This window comes from Sphaeramia orbicularis, chromosome 3 (genome assembly GCF_902148855.1).
Source record: "Sphaeramia orbicularis chromosome 3, fSphaOr1.1, whole genome shotgun sequence".
Classification (NCBI taxonomy): Eukaryota; Metazoa; Chordata; class Actinopteri; order Kurtiformes; family Apogonidae; genus Sphaeramia; species Sphaeramia orbicularis.
In genome coordinates this window covers 2,910,548-2,935,580 of record NC_043959.1, presented here as the reverse complement: position 1 = coordinate 2,935,580, position 25,033 = coordinate 2,910,548, and the positions used below count along the sequence as shown (strand labels likewise).

General features: G+C 37.2%; 1 protein-coding gene across 2 annotated transcripts; it reads left to right on the top strand.

Annotated features, from left to right (window-relative positions):
- Positions 1-1,847: 1,847 nt before the first annotated feature.
- On the top strand, positions 1,848-19,272 carry nr1h3 (nuclear receptor subfamily 1, group H, member 3). 2 transcript variants are annotated; one of them, XM_030163251.1, is made up of 10 exons: positions 1,848-2,036; positions 5,916-5,998; positions 6,148-6,390; positions 10,151-10,417; positions 10,559-10,764; positions 11,565-11,744; positions 12,612-12,711; positions 13,648-13,761; positions 14,001-14,095; positions 17,421-19,272. In XM_030163251.1, exons 2-10 carry the CDS (start codon positions 5,956-5,958, stop codon positions 17,565-17,567), a joined length of 1,395 nt encoding a protein of 464 aa, XP_030019111.1. In that variant the 5' UTR covers positions 1,848-2,036; positions 5,916-5,955; the 3' UTR covers positions 17,568-19,272. The 2 variants fall into 2 exon arrangements, with proteins under 2 accessions (XP_030019111.1, XP_030019117.1); XM_030163257.1 differs by having other exon boundaries at positions 1,848-2,041.
- The last annotated feature ends 5,761 nt before the right edge of the window (positions 19,273-25,033 follow it).

The following is a 25,033-nucleotide window of genomic DNA, read 5'->3' as shown; positions in this document are numbered from 1 at the left end:
TTAGCCTTGAATCATAAATTGGAAAACTGGCTTTTTTTATTTATCATTTGCAAGATTTTGAATCAGTGGGCCTTTGTGGGGTGGGGGTGGGGGGATGGGATGGGACATTGTGGCCCGAATCAGCTTTTATGTGATTCACACATTTAACCATAAATAAAAACATTTCTCAATATTCAGTAAAAATCAGGTAATACATTTTCACATTACACTCATAACAAAGATAAAAAAGTGGAAACATTTTCCAGCTGAGTTCAATCCGATGTCTGTGAATAATATTTCTTTTTGTGGGTGACTGCATGCCTTCATTTGAAGTGAAGTATATTGTGAAACAAACTAAACATTACAGTAAGTTTACACTAACTATGCCTCCATATACAAATAATATTTCACAGGGACTACAGCTAAAGTATGATTAAAATAAATATTCACACTGCAACCATAAATGGCAGCAATATTTCTTATAAAGCTTCCAGTATAGGTTTTGCCTTCTCATTTGTCTATGTTGTTTAGGCCTCATAACAAGTATATTCTGAGTTACCATCATAGAAGACTTTCCAAACTAAATTAGCTTGGATTCTTTCATAGGTGGTATAAATAATTTAATAGATAAACATGTTAAATAAATGAATGTTGCAGATTAATTCCATGTCATTGGACTAATAAAGTATTAAGCTGTGCTTGCTAATAAAAACATACATTAATTAGGTTATGGCTCTTAAGTTAATCGCTTAAGTTCGCTTAAGTTAACTTAAGCGATCAGTGATAATATTACCAGTTTTGTATATTGATGTCATGTCACATCTGTCACGACTGGAAGTTGGCTGTTCTAATGTTATCTGTGTTTGCTACAGACATTGAAACTTACTCCCAGCGTATTGAAATTAGGTATCAAATGACATGACATTTCTTGATACTGGGTCGAGTTAGTAATGATGGTCCAAAACGAAGTGCAGGTATACATACTCTTAATTGGAAAAATTATCCTCAAAGTGTTCAGAAGTTCACCCATGTTTACAATCATAGGAAGAATGCTTTGAAAATAGATTGTATTGGTTTTATTGACTCTGTCATAGAAATATGGGATTGATAATGATCACAAACAATCAAGAAAAATGATTTTAAAATCCCTAAAAGTCCACCCCCAGCCCCGTGCCCACACAGCTCCAGGCCCCTTTGAAAACCCTGAATCCAACTGAAGATCTGGGTTTATTCAGGTCTTTATCGATTTTTGTTGGTGTTTCAATTCATTCCCATCATGTACATGGACAAAGGTGACTGACTGATAAGATGCAGGACATTGGACTTGAACAGAGCGATCGGGGCGGAGAGACAGACACACAAGAATGGTTTTATGACCAAACAATATGAATTCACCCAGTAAAATGTAACACCTGTGATTAGCGCAGATGGTGTCAGTAAAGTATGTTTTACAGTTTGTTTGGACTTGTTTGCGAAGCTACCAATCCGTAACTCTACCATCCTCTGTGCTGACATAACATTTGACTTATTGATTTTTGGTTTCTCAATGGACGATTGTGAGAGCTGTCTTACCACACAAAGTTAAGTTTGTGCTCAGCTTTCACAGATTCCAAATTCAGGATGGGCATCAATTTTGGTCATATTTTGCCAGAAACAACTCAATTGATGAGGGGCATTACTGTCGGTGCCTTGGCAGGAGGCTGTTTGCATGAAAGGGGTTTGCTTAAATACTTAGATAGTAAAAGGCAGGAGCACCACGACCCTGTGGGGATTTAAGAGCCATGCAAATGGCCAATAGTAACCTCTTGTGTTCCCTCTTTCACCCTCCTCCCTCCTCCCTCTCTGTTTTCCCTGTTGTCTCCCATAGGGCATTGCAGAAAGACACTTGTCTTATTTCCTTCTCACTCTCCACAACATATTGAGTCATTGAAGTCCTGCTCAATAAGTCACCGGGGTTTTGCATCCTTTAAGGCTAATCAGGGGATCGGCACACTGAGGTTGTGGAGTTGCATTGAGGGAAGATGGATAGACGATAAAAAAAGACATCAGCTTCTGAGGTAAGGTCAGTCTGACACTGCTCCAATGGCTGGGAGTCGTTCATTTGAGCTTAATAGCATTGCTGTGCTTTGGCTTTTATTTAGATGTTAATAAGACAAATGTAGGAGCAAAAGGAAATACTGTAAACTTAAAGGACTGTATTCTACATTTAAAATTCTCTCTTAAACATATTTCAGTGTTGTTTTAGATACTGATACAGTTATTACAAATATGTGATTAGTCATACTAGTGACTATTTACTGACTGTATCATGTCCTCTAAATGCTTTCAAAAGTCAGCTTTGCTTCTATGTCTTAAAATGATTCATAAAGCTTTTACATAGACCTTTAACAATAACCACTTTATTAGTTTACTCTTCCATTTAAAAGCTTACCATTGGTGCTGTGAATGTTACTGCTCTAGTAGGTGTTTTACTGTGGGTTTCCTTTTATTTTTTTGTGAACACAACCCAGTCACTTATGTAATTTAGAGCAGTCGTGTCTACTCATAATTGTTCTTTCAGGCACTTTAAGCAATCTGTAACTGAAAATCTATTTGTTTTGACTGTGGACATATTGTTTAACCTCACTTGTGACTTTTAGCACAGTTGGTTTTCGTGGTACAATTTGAAGGAACAGTTTCCACATTTTAGTGCAATCATAAGGCATATGTTACTTGCAAAAAAATCTGTGGTTGCATAGCATTGTTGACTATACAAACAGTGTTTGTCGTTCTTTTGTCTTTGTGTGTTACATGAGTACACATTACAGGTAAACCTAAACACGATTGGTGCCACTAAACAGTATGTTTCATGGGTCATTTCATGTCAACTCACTAATGCCGTCACTTTTAATGTCATGAAAATTCATGTTAAAACTTCTGTTCATTAGGACTGGAGCTTGCCATCATTTTCATAGTTGATTCAATATTTTGGTTATATTCTTGGTTACTTGTCTAACCATTAGCCACTTTTATACAGAGATCCCGGAAAATAGGTAAGATGGTGATCCCACCATTGACCGATTTCCACAGCCAAGACAAAGGAGTAACGGAGGTGAGACAGGGTGGACTTTTACACAGCGGACCTGCGTTTTGGAATCAAAGAGGTGGTGACGCAGCGCAGCATATAATGTGCATATGGAAACACTTGCATGGATTCTACGGCAGCTGCCCCAGTGCCGGTCCCGCAGTTTTGTGCCATGGGTGAAAATGGCATGTAGCCACAGCATCCCTGGCACACCCGGGGTGGCTGCCACAGAATCCATGCTGGTGCCTCCATATGTGCTCAGTGTCTACCGATTCAAGAGTTTGAAAGGTCCCATGAGTTTAGTTTTTATATGAAAACTATGAAATGAGGTTTTAAGTGAGTTGACATGGAATGAAACACACAAAGCCAAACCAATAAAATAAGTGCATTATAAACAGTGATATATAATTTAGTTGTGAGAATGGTATGCTATTGCTTATTCAGTAAAATAAATTGCAATCATAGCTCACTGACCATTATATTATTATTTCTTTAATTATGTCAGATTTACTTTTGAAATTTGCATTAAGAGAAACAGAGAACTTTTTTCACAATTGTCATGGTGTTTTTGAATTCAGTGGGAATACACTCTTTTTTTTTTGATTATTGTAATGAAGTTCCTTTATTTGTTTAGTTTATCTTTATTTTAAATTCTTCGATTGCAGCTTCTTGTGGTCAGTGTTGTCTCATCTCTGCAACAGTAAAACTTTCAGTCAGACTGTTGATGACGATTTGGACTGTGAAAAACAGTTTTTTCCTATTTTCTGAATCAGTGATTAAGAAATAAACTAAAAGAAAAGAATCAACAGTTTCACCAGTGTTGAAGCCCTAGTGTACAAATAAAAGTGTAGTTGTAAATTTGAAGACGGACTTGGTTACATTGATGAATTATATCACCGTTACAAAACGCAAAGGGAAAATGATCAAAATAATGGATATGGAGTTTGTTTGACTTCTGATACTTCACGATTAAACTGTTAGTTGTCATTTTGTCAGATAAAATTTAACAGAAGGGCGTATATTTTGAGACCCATCTTTTCTCCTAGTAGGCTGCTTATAAATAGCTAAATATCCTGTATGTGTGTCTGCTGAATCAGTTTCCTGAAATGCGTCCATAAGTGACACATGACTACTTTCATTTCTGTTTTTGCAGGCTGTTGGTTTTCCTGTTCATGAGTTTTTGAAGGGGATTGGGGGGGGGGGGGGGGTCTGACTCAGTGTAAACCTTGTCATGCAGTATTTTAGGCCTTCCTAATAACTGCATTATGTCGTCAATCGGCCCCGTCATTATGCACTTAGCGCAGACGCTCATATCACTCAATTGATCACACACATACAACATACTCAAAGTGACAGTGAGATTGAATTATTTCCCTGTTCATCACACAGTGAAGTCTTCAGTTGTTGAGTGAGTGCTCTTTAACTGACAGCATGGCATCTGTCTCTGTCACACTGTCACTGCACTCCTGGAAAATGAACTGTCTGCTTTGTACAAAAGCTTTGGAAGTGAACGGTGTCACTCTGACAGTTGAACATATCACTGCAAGTGTCTGGCTCTCAGATGATCAACACTTATGACTAAGTGGAGGCCGGCACATTTTTAATTTGGATTTAATTAGAATTTATTGAAAGGATTCCCCCTGGAGATGTAGCTTCTCTTTTTTGAGGTGGAACAATAAATGCATACAGAGCCACGGAACTACAAACCTCAACACTGAACCAAAAAACACAGGTAAATAAATAAAAAGGCACCACAAAAGACCAAAGAATACATCAATTCGTCAAATATAAATTCATCAAAACTTGAAGAGCAAACCATACAGTTCATCATTTAATAATTTGCAGCACAAACAAACATAAAGCATCAAACTAATGAAAAACATAAGCAGGTTGGTTTAAGATAAGAGAATATTATTAGATGAGACTTTAACTTAGATGTGTTTTACTACTTTCAGCTCCGTTTGAACATTATTTCAATTAGATGTTTCTTTGTAATGAAACAGCCTCTAATTAACTCCTTTATGGATACTAAGAAAAAATAAAAATGGGTATTCTTTGTTTCTAATGTATAAATCCAAATTTGAGCTGTTCTCTACACTCCAGATGAGGTTTATTTTGGTTTCAGTGCAAGGGTTTTGTTGTATTTAATGGAAATTGAGGAGCTGAAAGTCTAAACAAGGGGTTTTTGTTGTTTTGTTTTTTCCAATAGACATTGTACATTTGTTCCAGTTTGACTGGATGATATGGCAAAAATATCATCACAATATCTTTTCCCACTTTGACTGACACATTTAATGGTGATTTCAGCAAATTAGCATTTTCTTCTTTCAGTTATTTAGACCATGTAAAGATTTTGGTTGGTGGTTATTAGTACTAATAGTATTTTAATTCCTGCTAATGAACCAATCACAGCCACATAATGAAACAGCTGATGCTTCCCAGCATCAAATCCATCTGGGATTTCCTTGTAACGCCTCAAAAAGGAACTATTATTACTACAATTACTACTACTACTGCAATTACTACTATTATTATTATTATTATTATTATTATTATTATTAATACAATTCTTGCACTTATAAAACTAAAACTAAGTTGAACACAAAAACAAACCTAAAAAGAAAAGGAAAGTTTGTGCTCCATAGTGTTGTAATTGGTGGCCAAGCATTCAGATCCTTTTACCATCAAACATGCAGTAATTGAAAGTATTTTCCCCGAGGAAAACACAGGGTCCTTGACCAGTCCACACAAGTTCTTATGTCACTGGATTTCTCTAGAGGGATGATGAAAATGTTGTTGATATTCAGGGTTTTTTTTTTGTTTGTTTGTTTGTTTTTTCTACTAATGGTGTCCGTCTGTGTTTTTGTTGCAGGTGAACGGTGATTTCGTAATGACAAGCTGCTGTGCAGAAGATGTCCACGCTGTCTGTGACTGATATCCCAGATGTTGGTCATGGTAAGAGCAAATACATCAGGTTTTCTCTTTGTATTCTTTGTATTATCATGTCTTTCTTAATTGAGGAAACGTATTCCCACAGGGTTTTTTCTAGTATAATAATCATAGTGTTATTGACTAAAAGTGCACTGTTTTTTTCCCTGTGTCAGATGAGAGTAAGGTGTTCAACGGGGCCTCGGAGCTGCAGCTGGACTGCATGGTCGAGGAGAGCAGTGGAAGCGCCGCGATGAAGCACGACGGCCTGCTGTCATTGGCTGACCTCTCTCAGCCTGATGACTTTCCCGCGCCCCCCCATAACGGCTCTCCGCTGGCCGACATGAGCAGCGCTCTGCCAGTGGAGCCCAGTGACATCAAACTGGATCCAGCTGCAGGCGACACATCTGCCAGCATAGGTGAGACAACACAACTCGGCTTCAACATCTTTATCCAAAACTGAAATGTATTCAGAGACACTTTTTTTCTCCATAAAATCCAAGTATGGCTTCAAAGGGAGTGTTCAGTTACATATTTACAGAAAAAGCGCCTGTTTCTAAAATGTTGCCATCTTTGACACTACTATTAGTCGCCCTTAAGCATTATTACATAGTGCAACACCTTTTTTTGTAAAAGAAACAATACATTTTCAATACCTGAGCCTTGAATCTTCAGGAATCATCGAGTTTCTGTCCTTATTTTCAGTCATGTCCGGAGCTGGATAAAATATAAGCATAGATAAATGCATAAAAATGGTAACAATTGGCAAGAACACAATTAAAACCAGTTAGCACTCAAAAGTGAAGTAGTTTATAATCCTAGTTCTTAACTGACCTATAGGTACAATTGCATTGAGTTTTATTGCATGTTAAAATATTCCAGGTGTCGGTAGCATGGGATTTATAAGCAGCATTTCTAAATTTAGTGTTTTGCCTGAGGAGGACTTGAAGCAAACCAACCCTGAACACACCATGCTGCGTTCACAGCTCTGAGTGTGGAAAATGTCAAAGTGAATAACAGTGACATATTACTATGTGCATATTTTTGGTCCTGGTCTCTAGGTCATTAAAATGATCAAAAGTTCTCACTGACTGAAATCGTCTACTCAGTGATATTGTGCGATCCTCAGTGTCTGTAACTTTGTTTGGCAGTGGTTTGGTAACAACATGTATGCAGTTTATAGGTGAAGGTTTTCAGGAATCATCAAATAAAAGTTGAAGTTAAAAGGGACTCAACATTTTCGTTCCTGAATTTACAGCACAGAAAGTCATTAACTCCATTAACTGTCATTAACTATTCTTTGTCCATTGAAATTCAGTGTGAATGTAATTGGCAGTAAATCTAACTTGTCTTGATGAAAGTCACCATCTGAAACAGAAATAACAGTGTGGCAGTAACAGGCTTTTTATTTAGAGGGTGTACTGCAGTCATTTTAACTCATCAGTGAATGTTCTCGCCTGTATAAGAACGATGAAATGCTGCGTACAAACCATGAACTGACAGACATATTGACTGTCTTTAGTAAAAGGTGATGTGAGGCTCCTGTAACATTAGAGATCCAGCAGGTGAATAACACACTATCCACAGTCACAGTGGATCAGGTTATTTCTTGGCTGCAGCTGATCAAAACTGGCTGAAGGTTTATCTCTTGTTCTTCAAACAGCAGCTCCTTTGTGAACCCTGGATTATCGTCCTCTGCTTCATCTCTGAGGCTCATCATTACATCACTTGTACTTCACTTATGAATATGCAAACATTCCAGAGTCACAAGGTCTTGGCTAAGATGTGCCTGACAATACGTTACATTGTAGAACATGTATCACCTTTCCTCATTTGAATAGAGGGAGACGAGCAAATGTTATCTCTAACCAGAGGTTGTGCTAGACATTTTTACTGTCCGTCATTTTGACGGACAGGGTCGTAAAAATTCCATCATAACATATTATCCGTCATTTCAGTGTTTTATTTTTTAATGATAATGAGATATATTTAGTGGTATTTAATGTTCAAAAACATCTCAATGATCCAGCAGCTGTAGTTGCTGCTGGCTGATAAACCAACGTGATATCACGACTCACATTATTATATTCGCCACTTTTAATTGATGTGTTATCTGTAGAATGAACCAATCCTTTCCTTGTTTGTTCACACACTGTCCAATCCCATGCACTGAGGGTTAGAGTTCAGGTTATGTGAACCACAGATCTGGAAACAAATGGACAAGCCACCAAATAACACATGAAAGGTAGAAAATGCGTACATATAACACACCAAATGCCATCAGGACTGGCGTATTCCTTTCTTGTCCGTCATCCCTCACCACATCAGTCCCTCTGTTTTCACCGCATTTATCAATGCCATCACATTTACTGGGCTTTCTAAAATAACTAAGGAGTCTCAGCTGTCTGCACATTTTGCACTAGCAAAGTAGCATCTAATTTTGGGTAAAGTCAGTGAAACGACGACACAAGACTGGACACTGACTGATTAATATGAACACTGACACCAACTGGACAGGAAGGGTACTACAGGTGGACTAACTGGACAGGGGGTCTACTACAGGTGGACTAACTGGACAGGGGGTCTACTACAGGTGGACTAACTGGACAGGGGTCTACTACAGGTGAACTAATGGTGAGTCATGTGACTGCAGTACCGCTGTTGTATTCAGTGTAGTTGTGAACATTGGTGCTGTTGGTTCTATACAGGTAGGATGCTGTTATGGAATGTTTGATGCCTTGTTAAGAGACAGACAGACCAGTGATCCTGCAGCAGGTTCTGTTCACAGTGTTGTGTGAAAACTTTCTTTGGTAGATTACCCTCAGTATTTTAATCTGTCAAAACGACGGACGGCCTTCAAAATTTTCCGTCATTTTAAAAAGAAATCCGTCAATGAACGGAATATTTTTGGTTAACGCGACCTCTGTCTCTAACACTAAATGACCTGAGCTGATCCTGCCTTCACGTGCTATGGGAATTATGGTAAATACTAGTTACTCAAAAATCGCATACAAACGCCCCCTCATGTTGTGTTTTCCACTGGAGAACTGGGGAAAAAATTTGATACACGAGCTGCAGAGATGAAAATAACCTTTGAACTTTTCAACATGATGGAGAGCAACAAGAGATTCATGATAAACAATACTTTTATTAATTATTATTAATTCTTTTCAAACTGTACTACCATGTTACTGTACATATTGTTTTCACTTTTTTCCCTTATATATGATGTACATATTCTTACAGTAGTGTTTTATAGATGTACATATTCTTTAGTGTGTTTTGTATTTTTATCAGTGTCATTCAAGTACAGCTGAGAACCACCTGTCAAAATGTGCACGTAATGACAATAAACATTCTTGAATTTTTAATCTTAATGTTCTGCTGCTGTTAGCTGATGATTTAGCACGTTTACAGTAGAGGTGTAACGGTACAGAAAATTTTCGGTTTGGTATGTTTTCAGTACAGTGAAGGAGACCAGAGGGGGCTATGGGGGGTGTGCTCCGTAACTACCAAAAACCGAAAGTCAAACTTAGCATGCTTCAACCGTCCGACCCAGCTTTTGTGCCTCTGTTCTACTCTCTGTTGTCATGTTTACCCTCCCTTATTGGTGCCCCAGCCTCAGAATAAAGTGGGGGTTTTTTTGTTCTTTGTTTTTTTGCAGCAGCGCTAAGAATTCAGCAGGGGCGCCGCTGCAGAATGTATATAGAGGAAACCCTGCACATGGGTTCTGCTTGTGGCCACCCTTCTTCCCGAGTGTTTGCGTTCTTCACATAGGCTACATTTATAGTATACACAATTTGCAAAAAAAATGCTGTAACAGATGAATTCACACTTCCAAATAAAAACAAACTGTCAGCCATTTTTCATCTCACTGCAACAACAAAAGCACTTGAACACAACGCACTTGTAATTTAGAATTCACAAGTCGAAAGGTTAAGGTTTTTATATACACATATATATGTATGTGTGTGTGTGTGTGTGTGTATATATATATATTATATATGTGTGTGTGTGTGTGGCACATTTAAAACAAGTGCTGTACAAAGTAAGATATGTTAAAACTAGTAAAATAAGAATAAATACAAGATGCACTAAAACGGATAAAAGGATCATTTCCCAATAGCATGTGAAGGCAGCATTAGACTCAATTCCACCTGTGTTTTTTTTGGCTTCTAGATGGTCAGCCAGTGAAGAGAAAGAAGGGGCCCGCTCCGAAGATGCTGGGTAATGAAGTCTGCAGCGTATGTGGTGACAAAGCATCTGGTTTCCATTACAACGTGCTAAGCTGCGAGGGTTGTAAGGGCTTCTTTCGACGCAGCGTCATTAAAAGTGCCCAGTACTCCTGCAAGAACAACGGCCGCTGTGAGATGGACATGTACATGCGCCGCAAGTGCCAGCAATGCCGCCTGCGCAAGTGTCGGGAGGCGGGCATGCTGGAGCAGTGTGAGTTTCTGAATACCACATGAGTCACAGATGGAGACTAAAAATGAAAATCCCACTGAATTTTGGTGCGTGGGTTTGCAGCCAGAATGTAAATAAGATTAAAATCCAAATGTCCTCCTTTGCGTCCTGTCCGACCTGCAGGTGTGCTGTCCGAAGAACAGATCAGACTGAAGAAGATGAAGAAGCAGCAGGATGAGGAAACGGCCCGCACGTCCACGGTGGTCACCCCCACCCCCCCACAGGAAGTAGCCACGCTGGACCCACAGCAGCAGGACATGATCGAGAAGCTGGTAGCCATGCAGAAGCAATGCAACAAGAGGTCGTTCCTGGACCGACCTAAAGTCACAGTGAGTCAAAAACGCTAAGAACCCACCTGGAGTTGTTTCTTTACTTAACTGCTTTTAAACAGATTCATGTTAAAACTTCAATTATTTTCATAAGATCTTGCAAAATTCCCCAGCTTTTAGCTATTTTGCCCTCTCAGCTACACTTCTTTCTTGCACTATATGCAAGTGTTCTACATCTAAGCCTTATTTATCAAAAGTAATTGTTCTTGAAATTTTGTAGATACAATATCTCCACTAATTTTAGTTTTACTTTGTAGTTTTTATTTTGATTCTATTTAGTATTAATGTTGTCCTATTAAATCTACAAAGTATTTGGTCAAGCTAGCCACGCTGACTGAGAGAAAAAAGCTTAAAAAGAAGTTTAAAAATCCAGGTATTTTTGCAGTGGAAGGGCTAAGATGTGTTGGTGCAGAATAAGCCATATCCCTGGAGTTCTACTTTTATCCCTTTAGATCTGAATTGTCTGCACCCACTATTACTAAACACACAGACTACTGTAAAGACCACAATACCCTGGTGATTAAAAACTGTGTTGTTTAAACAAGGGGAAGAAAGGGCAACATTTAGAATAAAGTAATGAAATAATTTCAGGTAAATGTAGATGACACTAACACATTTGACTAAAGGCAGAGTTTTAATCTCTTGTGTGTTTAATAAAATCTCTTCATCTCTGGCCCCCAGGCTTTTTTTTTTTTCTCAAAAATCGATAGCACTGTGTTTATTTTATTAATGTAGAGAGCTTTAGATTTCACTAACTGTGACCTCATGGACCTGTGTCTGCTTTCGTTTGCCTCCGACAGCCGTGGCCACAGAGTCAGGACTTGCAGAACCGAGAAGTCCGCCAGCAGAGGTTCGCTCATTTCACTGAACTGGCAATTATGTCAGTCCAGGAAATTGTGGATTTTGCAAAGCAGCTTCCAGGCTTCCTCGAGCTCACAAGGGAAGACCAGATTGCTCTGCTCAAGACGTCGACAATTGAGGTTTGTCTTCATTTAATATGGCTTTTATATGTAAGCAGTTTATATTATAGCTTTCTTTCATGTCTTTCATTAAAGAACATACCCATCTAGAACTGTTATTGATATGGACAATAGAGAGGCCTTTGGGAAGCAAAGGTTGAAGAGTGGGGAATAACATGGTGATTTAACCCCCTGAGACCAGCAATGCATGTGTGTCCTGTGTAGGAGACAAGAGTTTCACAGCTTTATCTAACAAAAAAAAAAAAAAAAAATTGCAAAGAACATTCCATAAAAAAATGTATCTGAAAAAACTGTTGCATCATGCTATTTCCAATCAAGGCAATTAATTCATGTGAAAAAGCCAAAACTCGTACCTTCTTTGGTCTAAGGAGGTTAAAGCAGAGATTTCTGAACACATTACTGCAGGAAACAATACATTAAAAGTTCAATAAAGATTTGCATGTTCTTCTGTGAAGTTTGTAGGAGTTTGTTTTGCACTTGGAGTCGATCATTTGTTGATAGTGACCAACTCCTTGTCTCTATAAGAGCTAATGATGTCCAAAAAAAACTGTATTTTTATTATGTAAACCAAAGACTTTTACACTATTTTAAGACTGTGTTTCTCCTCCAAAATGTGAGCTGTTCTTCTGGCGATGCATCTCTGTTCCAGCCTGAAAACACACTTGTCCTGTTGGTTTGTGTCCAGCCCATAGAATTGACTGTAAACAGACAAGACGTCGCTAACTTACCTGAATTAAAATCAAAATATTGTCCGATTCTGAATATTAGTATGTATGTTAACAGTGTGAACATAACATAGACTGTATGTTGTTACAGTCTTTCTACTTATACATCAGTTTGTTTTTGCTCATGGTGTTTCTTCTTCAGATTATGCTCCTGGAGACATCTCGGCGGTACAATCCTGCCATTGACAGCATCACTTTTCTGAAAGATTTCAGCTATAATAAGGAGGATTTTGCAAAAGCAGGTACAGCTGTTATTTCCTTCCAGACATATGATATGGTTTGACATAAACACTGAGCCTTTATTGTGTCTTTATTTCATTGTGTTTATAGTCGTAGACCCTGACTGCAAAAATGTCAATCTTTCAATGAGCCTGTTTACATGACCATAAAAGTCCGATAACGGGGAGTAATCGGATAATTGTAATAATCAGATCTAATGCATTTATATGCACTTAAGAAATGTGATAATCTTTCTTTTCTCCCCTCTTTGTCTGCTATGTTTTATTTTTATTTGCATATTTTTTCTCTTTCTTTTCATTAATGATGTTAATTACCTGCTATAGAAAAAAGATGGCAATAAAGTAAAAAAAAAAAAAAAAAAAAAGAAATGCGATAATCAAAAAACCCTGGTTTAGATGCTCCAGTCCATTATCGGCTTTTTTCAGAGGACGTACGTACGTACGCAGTGATGTAGACCTCAACTTCCAGTTTTCTTCCACTCACGTTTAACTATGTAATTTCCATGCTCAGATGTAAATGAACAAAAAAATCACATTAACCTGTATACATGCAGGAAGTGTTGGGGAGAAATCCAGGTGTGTTTAATGTTTTCTCTTAATCAGATTACTGCTGTTATTTGATAAAACATATCATCTTATCCTGTTTACTTGAATAATCTGATAACTCCATGAATCGGATAATGATCAAAATATTGGTGTGCATGGAAACAGGCTCACTGTATGCAATGATCAATACGTAGGTTCATTTATATCGATGGTAAAATCCTATGTTGTACGTGTTGCTAAGAGACGCAAAGGTCACAGTTATTTCTGTCACTTTTCCTGAAAACGGGGTGACTGAACCCTCTCCACGAGAAGGTTAAATACTGCACTTCGTGTTTGATTTTTCAGCTCTGAAATGATTTTTTTCTTCTTTTGTCATCATCTCTCTGTCCTCAGGGCTTCAGTTTGAGTTCATTAATCCCATCTTCGAGTTCTCAAAAGGAATGAACGACCTCCATCTGGATGAAGCTGAATACGCTCTGCTCATCGCTATCAACATCTTCTCTGCAGGTCACAATGAAAAATAAGATAAAAACATCCATTTAGACTAAATTCTTGCAGTGTATTAAAACTAACAGATTGACTCAGTGCTGTTGGTGCAAAACTGGCTGTTTGATATTTAGTAGATTTACAACCGCAGACGTAGTATTTGTCAAACAGCCTGTTGGACAGATTCTGAAATGATCTGGTAGTACTTTTGCTTTTCCATGGGCAGATGTGTGACTGTCTTATCTTATGAACACATGTAGATCGTCCAAACGTCCAAGATCATGACCTGGTGGAGAGGCTTCAGCAGCCCTATGTGGACGCACTGCGCTCCTACATCATGATAAAGAGACCAAACGTAAGTACAGACTTTTACAGAAGCTGTTCATGTGTCTGGGAATATGTCGACATCACAACAGGTGCATGGGGTTAGACTTGAGCTCACAGTTTTACTTTACACACGGTTTTATGTATAGTATGTTGGCATGACGCTACATCACAGAAGACAAAGAATGCAGTAAATAGTAGGGCTGTGTATCGGCAAGAGTCTGGCGATACGATACAAATCCCAATACTAGGATCACAATACAATATATCATGATATATCATGATACTGTTAAAAAGGCCATTTTTTGTTTGTTTCTTTTTTTTTTTTAAATGATTAATTCCTTGACGAATTGAATTAGACCAGAAATCTGCACAAATACTAAACACATTTTTATTTGATCCCAACAGGATCTAATGCTATATCGCAAAATGTTCCTGTGTTCAAACTGAAATTCTGTTTTACAGACATTACAGTTTCAGATCCTGTTCAGATGTTCAGATTCTGTTTGTGCACAACTAACATCAGAACATTATTTATGTGCAATCCCAACAAAGGAACTAACATTATTTAATAAAACAGTGTTAAATAATAATCAATAAAATATAAACAAAAAAGAAAAAAAAAACAAACAAAAATGAACCTCCACAATATCTGCATTGGAATAAATACCTAAAAATATTGATACAGTACTTTTTAATATCGATACAGTATTGTGAAATGAAATATCGCGACATATTGCAGAACCGATATTTTCTTACACCCCTAGTAAATAATCAAACGTGGATTTTGTTTCCTTGAATTTGTCTGGACATGTTGTCATTTAAAACTTTTATTTATTTTTGATCCAAAGTTTTAAAAAAATTCAGTGCAGGGTTCCCACAGGGTCTTAAAATGTCTTAAAAGTTTTGAATTTACAAATTTACATGACACCCCCTCAGCTGGCCAAAAGGAGTATTGTAATCGTTTTGTTGTCTGTCCGTCTGTTCATTGTGGCCGAGGGGTATTAGTGCGCAGCACGTGATGTTGCCTTACTATGTTGAACTCAATGTTGATGAAAGGCAGAAACAAATGGACAGGACAGAGGATGAAGAAACAATAACAAAAAAAAACTCCATTAGCTGTAAAAGTCCAGACTCAGAGTTGTGATTGTTCAGACTTAGAACCTTTCGCTGTTCTCAGACCTGATCTGAGAAATGAGCAAAACCTCTGATGCTTAGAGGCTCAGAAATCATGGAACTGACGAGGCCTTAACTCTTTAAGTGCCAGACAGTTAAGGGGATAATAAGCCTTAAAAGTGCCACAGAATTTGGCCGTTTTTCAGTATTTCGCGTCGTTTTTATAATATTTGAAGAATCCTGCAGGAAACCGCTCAGTAACATCCGACCGATTGCTGATTAGATCCAAAACGCACCGGACGCAGCCGATTCATTATTGATCGTAATTTGCATAATTTATTATAATAATAACAATAATAATAATAATAATAATAATAATAATAATAATAATAATAATAATAATAATGATATTATTATTATTAATAATAATAATAATAATAATCATCTTTATTTATATAGCACTTTTCATACATTAAAAACTGTAGCACAAAGTGCTTTACATATCAGTTTAAAAATCATTACCGCCCCCCACCCACACCCACACACACACACACACACACACACACACACACACACACATATACATGCAAACCCACAAGCTCACACATACTTAAGAAGACTGACTGAGCACGGGTAGACCAGAACAAAAATGTACAAGTAAAAGTAAAACATCAGTTTAGGAGGCGCTGTCTCAGGGAGCCATCCGCACCAGGATGCAGCCGCCGACCCCGGCGACCAGGCACCAGCAACACAGCCCCGCATCCCAACTAGTGGGAGAGGGCCAACTGGGACCCCCACCCACCAGAAAGGAGCGGACCCCAGTGAGAGAAGGCGCCACAGCCCCCGGAGTCCACAGCCGCCCCCCGGCATGGAGGGCTCCCTCTGATGAAACACCGGAGAATAAGAAACATTAAAAAGATATAACAATATTATTCGGTCGCGTGACCTCAAATTCCCGTCTGCTTGGTCTCAAAAGGGGGACACAGAAAGAACGTCATCGAAATGTGAGAAAGAAATGGGGGTGGATGGTTTGTTTGTACACAAATGTGGCGTGTTCTCCAAAGCCGATCTGATCGGCCCGTGGCACTTTACAGGTTGTTTTCGTAAAGCCGATTTAGTCGGCCCATGGCACTGAAAGTGTTAAACGGGTTTCACTGTGACGCGTAGGAAAACCAGACAAAGATTGTGATCTGAGTTTGTTGCTCGTGTCATTATGCAGTTAAACCCACCTGTCCACACTCAAACGGTGACTGAACGGATCATAAATCCACATCCATCTCAATGGTCTTCATGTCCACGTCCCTCTCCTTCAGCATACAACGACATCCTTCTGTTTAATGAATGTAATTTAACTCCATTATACATATAACGCTCGTGTTTTTTACTTTTTTTGTCCAACCGATTTCTCTGGCACTATTCAACCGATTCTTCTCACATTTGACACACGTTCTTTACCACTAGTAGAGGTGCAGTGCACAGTTTGATAGTTGAATTTCAATGTTTGGATTTTTTTTTTTTAAACAAATATTTGAAAATGAAAACTTAAAAATTTGTCCATCCCATTTCTCTGACACTTTTCACCCAGTTCTTTTCAAATTTCACTCATATCTTCTTTACATGGGCCTTTCTCCCAGTTTTTGCATTTTTTTTAATACATTTTTTGAAAAGTTTTTGAAAAGATTGAAAGTTAACCTCCTGAGACCCAGGAAATGTCAGCAAAGTACAAGCTTTTTTGTTTTTTTATTAAATCAGTGCCTATATTGAAAACATCATGATGCAACAGTTTTTTCAGATGCAGTTTTAAATTTTTTATGGAATGTTCTTTGTGGTGGACAGTTTTCTTTTCTTTTTTTGTATAAGTTGTGAAACTCTTGTCCACAAATGTGGACAGAAAACCCATAGCTGGGTCTGAGGAGGTTAAGATTCGCTGCTGTAACACTGAACATTTCTCAAAGCAGGACTAATAAAGGATTATTTTAAATATGACTTGGAAATATTGATAGAAGACGATGTTTCTGTTATGTTTCTGCATCTCATTTTCTACAGGTAAATGGAGAAGATAATCACCACTATGCAGAATAACTTTGTTTTTTTTCAAATAATTGCAGAAAGACAGATTATCTATGATTTTCATCCAGTTCATGTCTCCTCTTATTTGTCCATGTTTCTGTTCAGGGCAGCGTCTCCTCTTTCTTCGTGCTTTTTTTTTTTTTGTAACTGTGTGTCCGTTCTTTCTTCAGGACCACCTGATGTTCCCCAGGATGCTGATGAAGCTGGTCAGCCTCCGTACGTTAAGCAGCGTCCATTCGGAGCAGGTCTTCGCCCTCCGCCTCCAGGACAAGAAACTCCCCCCTCTGCTCTCTGAAATCTGGGACGTCAACGAGTGACTGCAAACCCGATGACACACTGCGTGGCTCTGAAGCCTCAGACGGACAGACATCCAGCTGAAACGCTGACTGCTTTCTGCCCATCGGGTCAGGGATTGGTTAGAGCAAGAAATACTGTTTTTTTTTGTTTTTTGTTTTTTGTTTTTTTCTTTTGGAGGATGAGAGCCATGCTGCTCTCAGACAGACTGCTAAATAGTTCTGTTTTCATCTGGAGAAACATGAACATAGTTTTCTTCAAGCCTTTTGTTGTTTTTCTTTTTGTTTTGATGCTGAAATGCGCTGATTGTGGCAATATTGAACACCAGCATCAGGCTCTGAAGCCACTTATCTCTGATTGATTAAAAGTTATGTCAATCTCTAGTGCAGTTCAATACTCGACGTCTAACATTGATAATGAGAACGCTCTGAGCAGGTCTGGACTGTGGCGCTAACGCCAGGATCACAGATGCACATTCTGTAGAAGGACTGGTTTTACAGATGTGCAATTGAGGGGAATGGATGTAGAGCAGACGCTGATCTGCTGTTGGCCTGATGAAGTTTGGGTTAAATGGGAGGCCATCTGGTCGGAGGAACATAAGGGTTTGTGTTCATTTTGGAATGAGTGCAGAAATCAAAAGGATGGTGTAGTTGCTCAGGTAAAGTAATGTGAAGTAGACCTCTGGGAATTAGAGGTGTGTTTAATATCTCATAGATTACTTGAGTTTTCTTTCAAGTGCATAAGGGACCCTTTTAGATGCCCAGAAACATTGATGTAAATGGTATATTTATTTTCACAAACTGTTGTATAGAGCGCACACATGAAAAGTATCCACAAGATTGTACAATCGCATACCAATGCACAAGAACATGAACAGACAGAAGTAGCTGGAGGCAGAGTGATGAACACAGGAGCCTCATTTACAGGATGTAGTTATCTGAATGTGGAATTCTTTATTTTCAAACAGAAAACTGATGTCACGGTTTAAAATTCAGTGAGAGGATAAAATATTGGCAGAATCATACTCACCGTGAATTAGTTGCTAGAATATATATTAGTAACATATTGGCTATTTATTGGTCATTATGAAACATTTATTAATGTCTTATTCTGCTTCTGCTTGGACATCATGGAATAGTTTCCACTCACTAATAGAACTGATATTGTTCTCATGATCCAAGTTCTACACACTAAACTGTTAAACAGCCTAAAGGGGACTAGTGGCTGTATGGACTTTGGGTGATTTGGAAATGTCCCTCCACAACTGTGTGTCAGCTCAGAGCCGTTCACATCTTACTGTTGAAAACTGTTGAAAGCACGTTTCTTACTGTAGTCGTCTGTTGAGGTGACGCTTTTCTGAAGGAATTCAGTTTGTTGTATCAGGATATGAGCTGTCTGAATTTCCACCGAAAACACTTTAAGAACTTCATTGTCACTACTGCAGCCTCCATTGTCCTGGACCAGGAAATAGGCTGAATAAATGCACAGGAAACAAAACATTTTGCACACGACTAATCTCATCACAGGACGTCTGTTTTTGTTGAAATAGTGAAGGTAATTTAGAACACGGCCCGTTCCAAAAGGACTGAATTTGACCAAAAATAGCCTCTAGTTTAACTTTTTACCACCCTGACACTTATCCACCAGTTTTATAAGAAAAATGAACCTATTTACCATGACATGAAGTCGACTCTTATCTTAGTATCTGTAGTAAAAGTGTATGAAATCTGCTCATGTATGTTGCATTCACTGGCACTAGTGATATTTACACTGCAAAAATAAAATCTTACTAAGTGTATTTTTCTCATTTCTAGTCCAAATATCTCATCACACTTAAAATCAGACATAATCACCTAAAGAATAACTTTGAGTGAGATATAAGAATTGATTTTTAGATGATTGATCTTGAAAATCTTATTTCAAGAAATCTTACCAAGTTAATTTTCACTTGTTCCACTGGCAGCTTCAATTTTGCTTCAATCAAGCAAAAAAATCTTGAATTAAGCAAAAAAAATCTGCCAATGGAACAAGTGAAAATTTTCTTGGTAAGTTTTCTTGAAACAAGATTTTCCTGATCTATTGTCTAAAAATAAGTTTTATATCTCACTGAAAAGTTCCTCTTCAGGTGATTCTGTCTGATTTTAAGTGTGATGAGATTTTTGGATTAGAAATGAGAAAAATACACTTGGTAAGATTTAGATTTTTGCAGTGTACTCCTTGGAATTTTGGTATCAAACGGCTAGACGATTTTTGTTACTCGATACTATTAAAATAATTTGGTAGTTCCATCCCAGCCCTGTTCACGCATCTATTAACTGCTTATTGACAGTAGTTATGGAAGCACTGAACCTGGAATTGTTGGATCTTGATGCCAAAAGCAGTGTTTAAAATAACAGTTTGTCTGCTCAGATGGTTCTGTTTGCTGCTGATCTGCTGTCACATGAATAGTTCGGTACACAACACAGTCCGCTGCTGGATCACACAGTACATATCAACAGCTGCTGGCTAATGAATTGAACTGAAACAGAAGTGAGTGGTGGAGGGTCTGTCGTTACTACCATCAATGAACGTCATCATACATGCGAATATTGGCCGATACTGATAGTAAGGACATCATTCATGAATTATAATCTTAATATGTTTCGTTCACTCTTACGCGTTAGTACAGCAGAATATCAATATTCCCCTAATGATGCTTAATACATGTGGTCTATTTGTGTGTAACGAAAGACTGAAACCTCAGTTAACAGTTTGGTGTTTGTAGAATACGGTCATGCAGAATACAAATCATAAAGAATAAATATACGACCAATATGTCTGTTAATTAGCAGCTTCTTATTGTGAGCCTAAAGTGTTACCTAATATGGATTTTAACATAAACAAGGCTACAATTGTCCACCTTCCAAATAAGTAAAAACCAATCCTGGAGTTGTATTTATTTATCTAAATTACTTCTCGTATGTGCTTTTTAATTAATTCCAAAACGTATGGTTGTTTTCTTATTGGATATTCTGACTTGTGATTTTGTCAATAGCATTAAACATGTGACAAATGTGTAGACGATGTACATACAGTCATGGCAGAATATAGTGAATTTTACAGGCTTTTATTTTTAATATTATATACTGTATGAATGAAACATGCAAAAATGTATAACTGAAATGTAAGTGCTAAACTAACTTAAAGGTCTACTTTAGTCTTCAACAACAGCAGCTTTAACTGGTCAGATTTTAGGATACCTCACTAGAAATATGACCTAAATCTATATTAAGAGGACGACAGAAGTGGGTGGAGTCTGTAAACTATAGTGAGATCCTGGCGTTGACGCTGAAGCAGTTTTTCATTTGGTTGGAAATCAATCATTTTAGGTAAACTGCCATCACATTTCAGTTTCTTCTCGAATGGGTTTAATCTGACAATTTTCCTCTGTTTTTTGTTTGTTTTTTTTTAACTACTAATTATATTTACTAAACCCATATGTTTCTTAATGAATAATGCATTTTACAGATAATGTATTACAGCTAAAATGGGACCTGAAGTCTTCAAATGAGCACCGATGCAAACTTCTGTGGCATCTTCAACAGGCAGGCCTGGTTTTCATGTGATGTGGAAAAACTGTCAAAAAAAACAAAAGCACTTCATGGTAGAACTAATGTGTATTAATTTTTTTTTAAATATTTTAACTTTTCCAACAACATGTCTCAATTGCATACTGTTTTTGACTCACTTTTCTGAATAAAGTTGTATTACACTTAACATACTGACTCAAAAACACCAGAGTTTGCATTTCGGCTCATAAACCCCACATTCATGGGCTGTTTTGCAGAAGCATAAATAAGGGTCTGGTACAGGAGGTAATTGCATTTACTAAAGAAAACAATATTCAAGTGGTTTTTTTTAGTAATTATAATCTCCTGCTTGCTTGTAAAATGACTTGAGCCTAGTTATCAGTCATTGCATAAGAGATGAAGAATCCATTACATTATTTATCAATAAGTATGAGTAATTTAATCTACATCTGTGAATAGAAAATGATTTTAAATTCATGTCAGATTGTAGAACTACACTAGAAAACCTAGACACACTTCATTAAAGGGCTGCTACTTATTTGTAATTCCAATTTTGATGAAAAATCAGCATTTTTTCTGTTGATTCCATCTTATTTGGTTCATAACACACTGTGACCCTGATGAAAAGGTTAGTGTCTCATGGTTTTCTTCAGTGCCCCCAAGGTTAATTAGCCTGGAAATTATACCTGACACTGCTCAAAGGTGACTCTAGTCCATAAACTGTGGTTATTCTCTTATAATTTACAGTTTGTTTGTTTTTATAAGAGAAAATGTACAGGGTTGTCAGCCCTGCGATGAACTGGCGACTCGTCCAGGGTGTACCCCGCCTTCACCCCTATGTAGCTGGGATAGGCTCCAGCGACCCCCGTGACCCCAGTGAGGATAAAGCGGGTTCAGAAAATGAATGAATGAATGAATTTACAGGGTGTATTTTGATTTATAAATTTAGGTTTATTAAATTATTGTTTAATTGGAGCCATAGTTCCGGCACGCACTTGGTTTCTTGGTGCTGCAGAATAATTCCAGAAACATTCAACAGGCCTTTTTTTCCTCCTGTCCTGACTCTTTAGACACTTTTTTTGTCTTGTTGTAGAAGATCTTGAAGATTTTAGCCGCAGTCCCATTTTACTGTATTACTGGTATGCTGCATTGCTAATTTGACAAGACATACTTGGATTAAATGAAAACAACAAAATGGAACCAATATCTTCCAATAATCATGTATTATTTCCCATTATACTTTGCAAAACAGTTTTCCAGTCATCATGGCAGAACATCAGTGATGTCTTTGCTTTTTCTGACCATGTATTGTATCAGACCTGTTGGCTTAATTCCCAAAAATGACCTTTTTTTTGTTATTTGTGCTTTAAAATGGTTGCTTTTCATTCTTATTTTCTTCCACCCCTGAACCCTGTGTTATATTTAGTGAGTTTGCTTTGGACAAACAGTCAATATTAAAAATGATCTGGCTCGTATGAGAGTGGACTGATCTGATCACCATCTGAACTTTTCTCTTTTGCGATGAAAAGCATGGTTAGCTCTGTGGTTCTGGTTTTCTGCTGCATATTCTGCTCAGTCCAACACTAACAGTTGGATTCAAAAATAGCTGCAACATTGGAGTGAATTTTCAACCATGAATCCTAAGTGAATTTAACAAAACTGAAAACATTTGATACGATGTATGTCAAAAAGCAGCAGCGGTTGGCTTACATCTGTCTAATTGTACATGTTCTTTTAATTCTGTAGGTGTTGAGGCTGATTATCCTCTGTATGTACGTTGTCAGCTCTGATCATGTCATTTATGTCTTTAAAGAGTGACGCATTATTGAGATATAGAAATGCAAACCTATTTTAATACTTGTAACTCCTGAAGACTTTCTGTTTTGTATGTACATTACAAAATAAAGCTATTCTGTAGTGCTCAAACTGGAATCAGTGACTCCATTTTAGATGTTTATATGCTCAGCTCAGGGCTCAAATATACGTTATCGTGGATACTTGGCTTTTAAAATACTTCGCAGTCATTTTCCAGTAACGCCATGGTAAATGGAGACATAGAATAAAATGGGAAAAAAATACAATCTTTGCAACAAACTCCCAGATTTAATAATGATGTAAAGTTTGTCTGTTTGACTGCTTCCTTTTGTACAATCCAATAACCTCTGCAAGTAATTTAATTTAAGTTTATTCTAGTTTTAAGACTCACTGGGGTCCGGTGGTAGAATGGAACACAGAACTTTCACCCAGATACTGGGCTTCACATTTATGAACTCATCAAAATTCATCAGAATTACTACAAGGGTTTCTGTATCAGGTACTTTATTTTGTTGACAATAAAAATACTCCTCATACCACTGTGTTACTATGGAAACTGTTCTAATTTCCACTTGAATTCAAATATATGCATATTGTGAGGTTAAAACAAAATCTGTTTTCACTGATCTTGGTGAGTCTAGTTTTTTTATTCAGTGTGCAGGTGAAGTGTGTGTGTGTGTGTGTGTGTGTGTGTGTGTGTGTGTGTGTGTGTGTGTGTGTGTGTGTGTGTGAATAAATTAGTCATGGATTCTAATATATGTTGTGGGTTGTGTGTATGTTGTAGGTTTAATAATAATAATGATATAAATTCATAATTCTAATGAATATTTAGACAGTTATGGACATGCAATTATAGATGTGGCTTGATGGAACTGGAAAATATCCAGCTTTTCTTTAACTATTCTGAAGTAATCATTTACAGAACAGTTTTCAAAGTACAAGGTGTCTTACATACTGTAGGAGAATGATAAAATGTAATAAATAAATAAATAAATATGAGATGAAAATGGTCCACAAATAGAGCCAGTACATAACCAGATAAAACCATGACCTGCTTTCAAGTAAAAGAAAAAAAAAAGCTGTATATAAATGATAAATATATGTACAGAGGAAATTATAAAGCTTTTAAGATAGTTATCAGACCACTGAGACAAAGTGTTGAAAAGTCAACATTTATAAGACCTGATTTGTGCAAAGACATCAGGAATTTCTAGTGCATAAATGTCAAGCAAAGAATTGGCAAAATACACAATAAGTGTCTGCTTGACATGTAATAAATGAATAAGCTGTAAAAATGAATGACAATATAACCTAATTTTGTCAATAACTCACAACATGTGCAGTACTGTGCAGAGGTCGTAGACCACATTTAACCACACTACCACAGTTGAAATGAGGTACATATTTATTTAGCATTCTCATTTCTTCAGATATAACTAAACAAAACACAGGAGAGATGAGCACAGCCTTAAAAGACACAGATAAGATAAGATAAGATAAGATAAGATAAGATAAGATAAGATAAGATAAGATAAGATAAGATAAGATAAGATAAGATAAGATAAGATAAGATAAGACTTTATTGATCCCACTGTGGTGAAATTGCAATGTTTACAGCAGCAAAAATGCAAAAAACAAAGTGCAGATAGACCGGCTGAAAAATAAAATGATACAGGAAATAGAAAACAGAACCTGCTATTTATCCTTGCTCTGTACATACATATATTATTTATATATTTACAATATAATTGCACAAGAACATCTCATACTGAAGAAACACTTAATATTGATATTAATATTAATAATTATTTCCAAGTCATCATGTTCCAAACTTCTGGGTCCAATGTGTACTGTATGTAAAGTAAATGATCACATGTCCCTTCTGTGTAACATCTGATAAAATCAGTCATGATAAAGGGCCATTGTTTCATATAGTCCAGTGTTTTTCAACCTTGGAGTTGGGACCCCACATGGGGTCGCCTGAAATTCAAATGGGGTCACCTGAAATTTCTAGTAATTAATAAAAATGATAATAAAAAAACTTACTAATAAAAATCTATGGTGAGTTGACAGAGACAATCCCAGTCCATAGCAGACAAACTGTG

Bases quoted from the DNA above. Each gene is read 5' to 3' on its own strand.
- nr1h3 (XM_030163251.1), top strand. From the start codon at position 5,956: ATGTCCACGCTGTCTGTGACTGATATCCCAGATGTTGGTCATG. The intron at 5,999-6,147 runs GTAAGAGCAAAT...TCCCTGTGTCAG, and splicing joins TATCCCAGATGTTGGTCATG to ATGAGAGTAAGGTGTTCAAC. The intron at 11,745-12,611 runs GTTTGTCTTCAT...TTTCTTCTTCAG, and splicing joins TCAAGACGTCGACAATTGAG to ATTATGCTCCTGGAGACATC.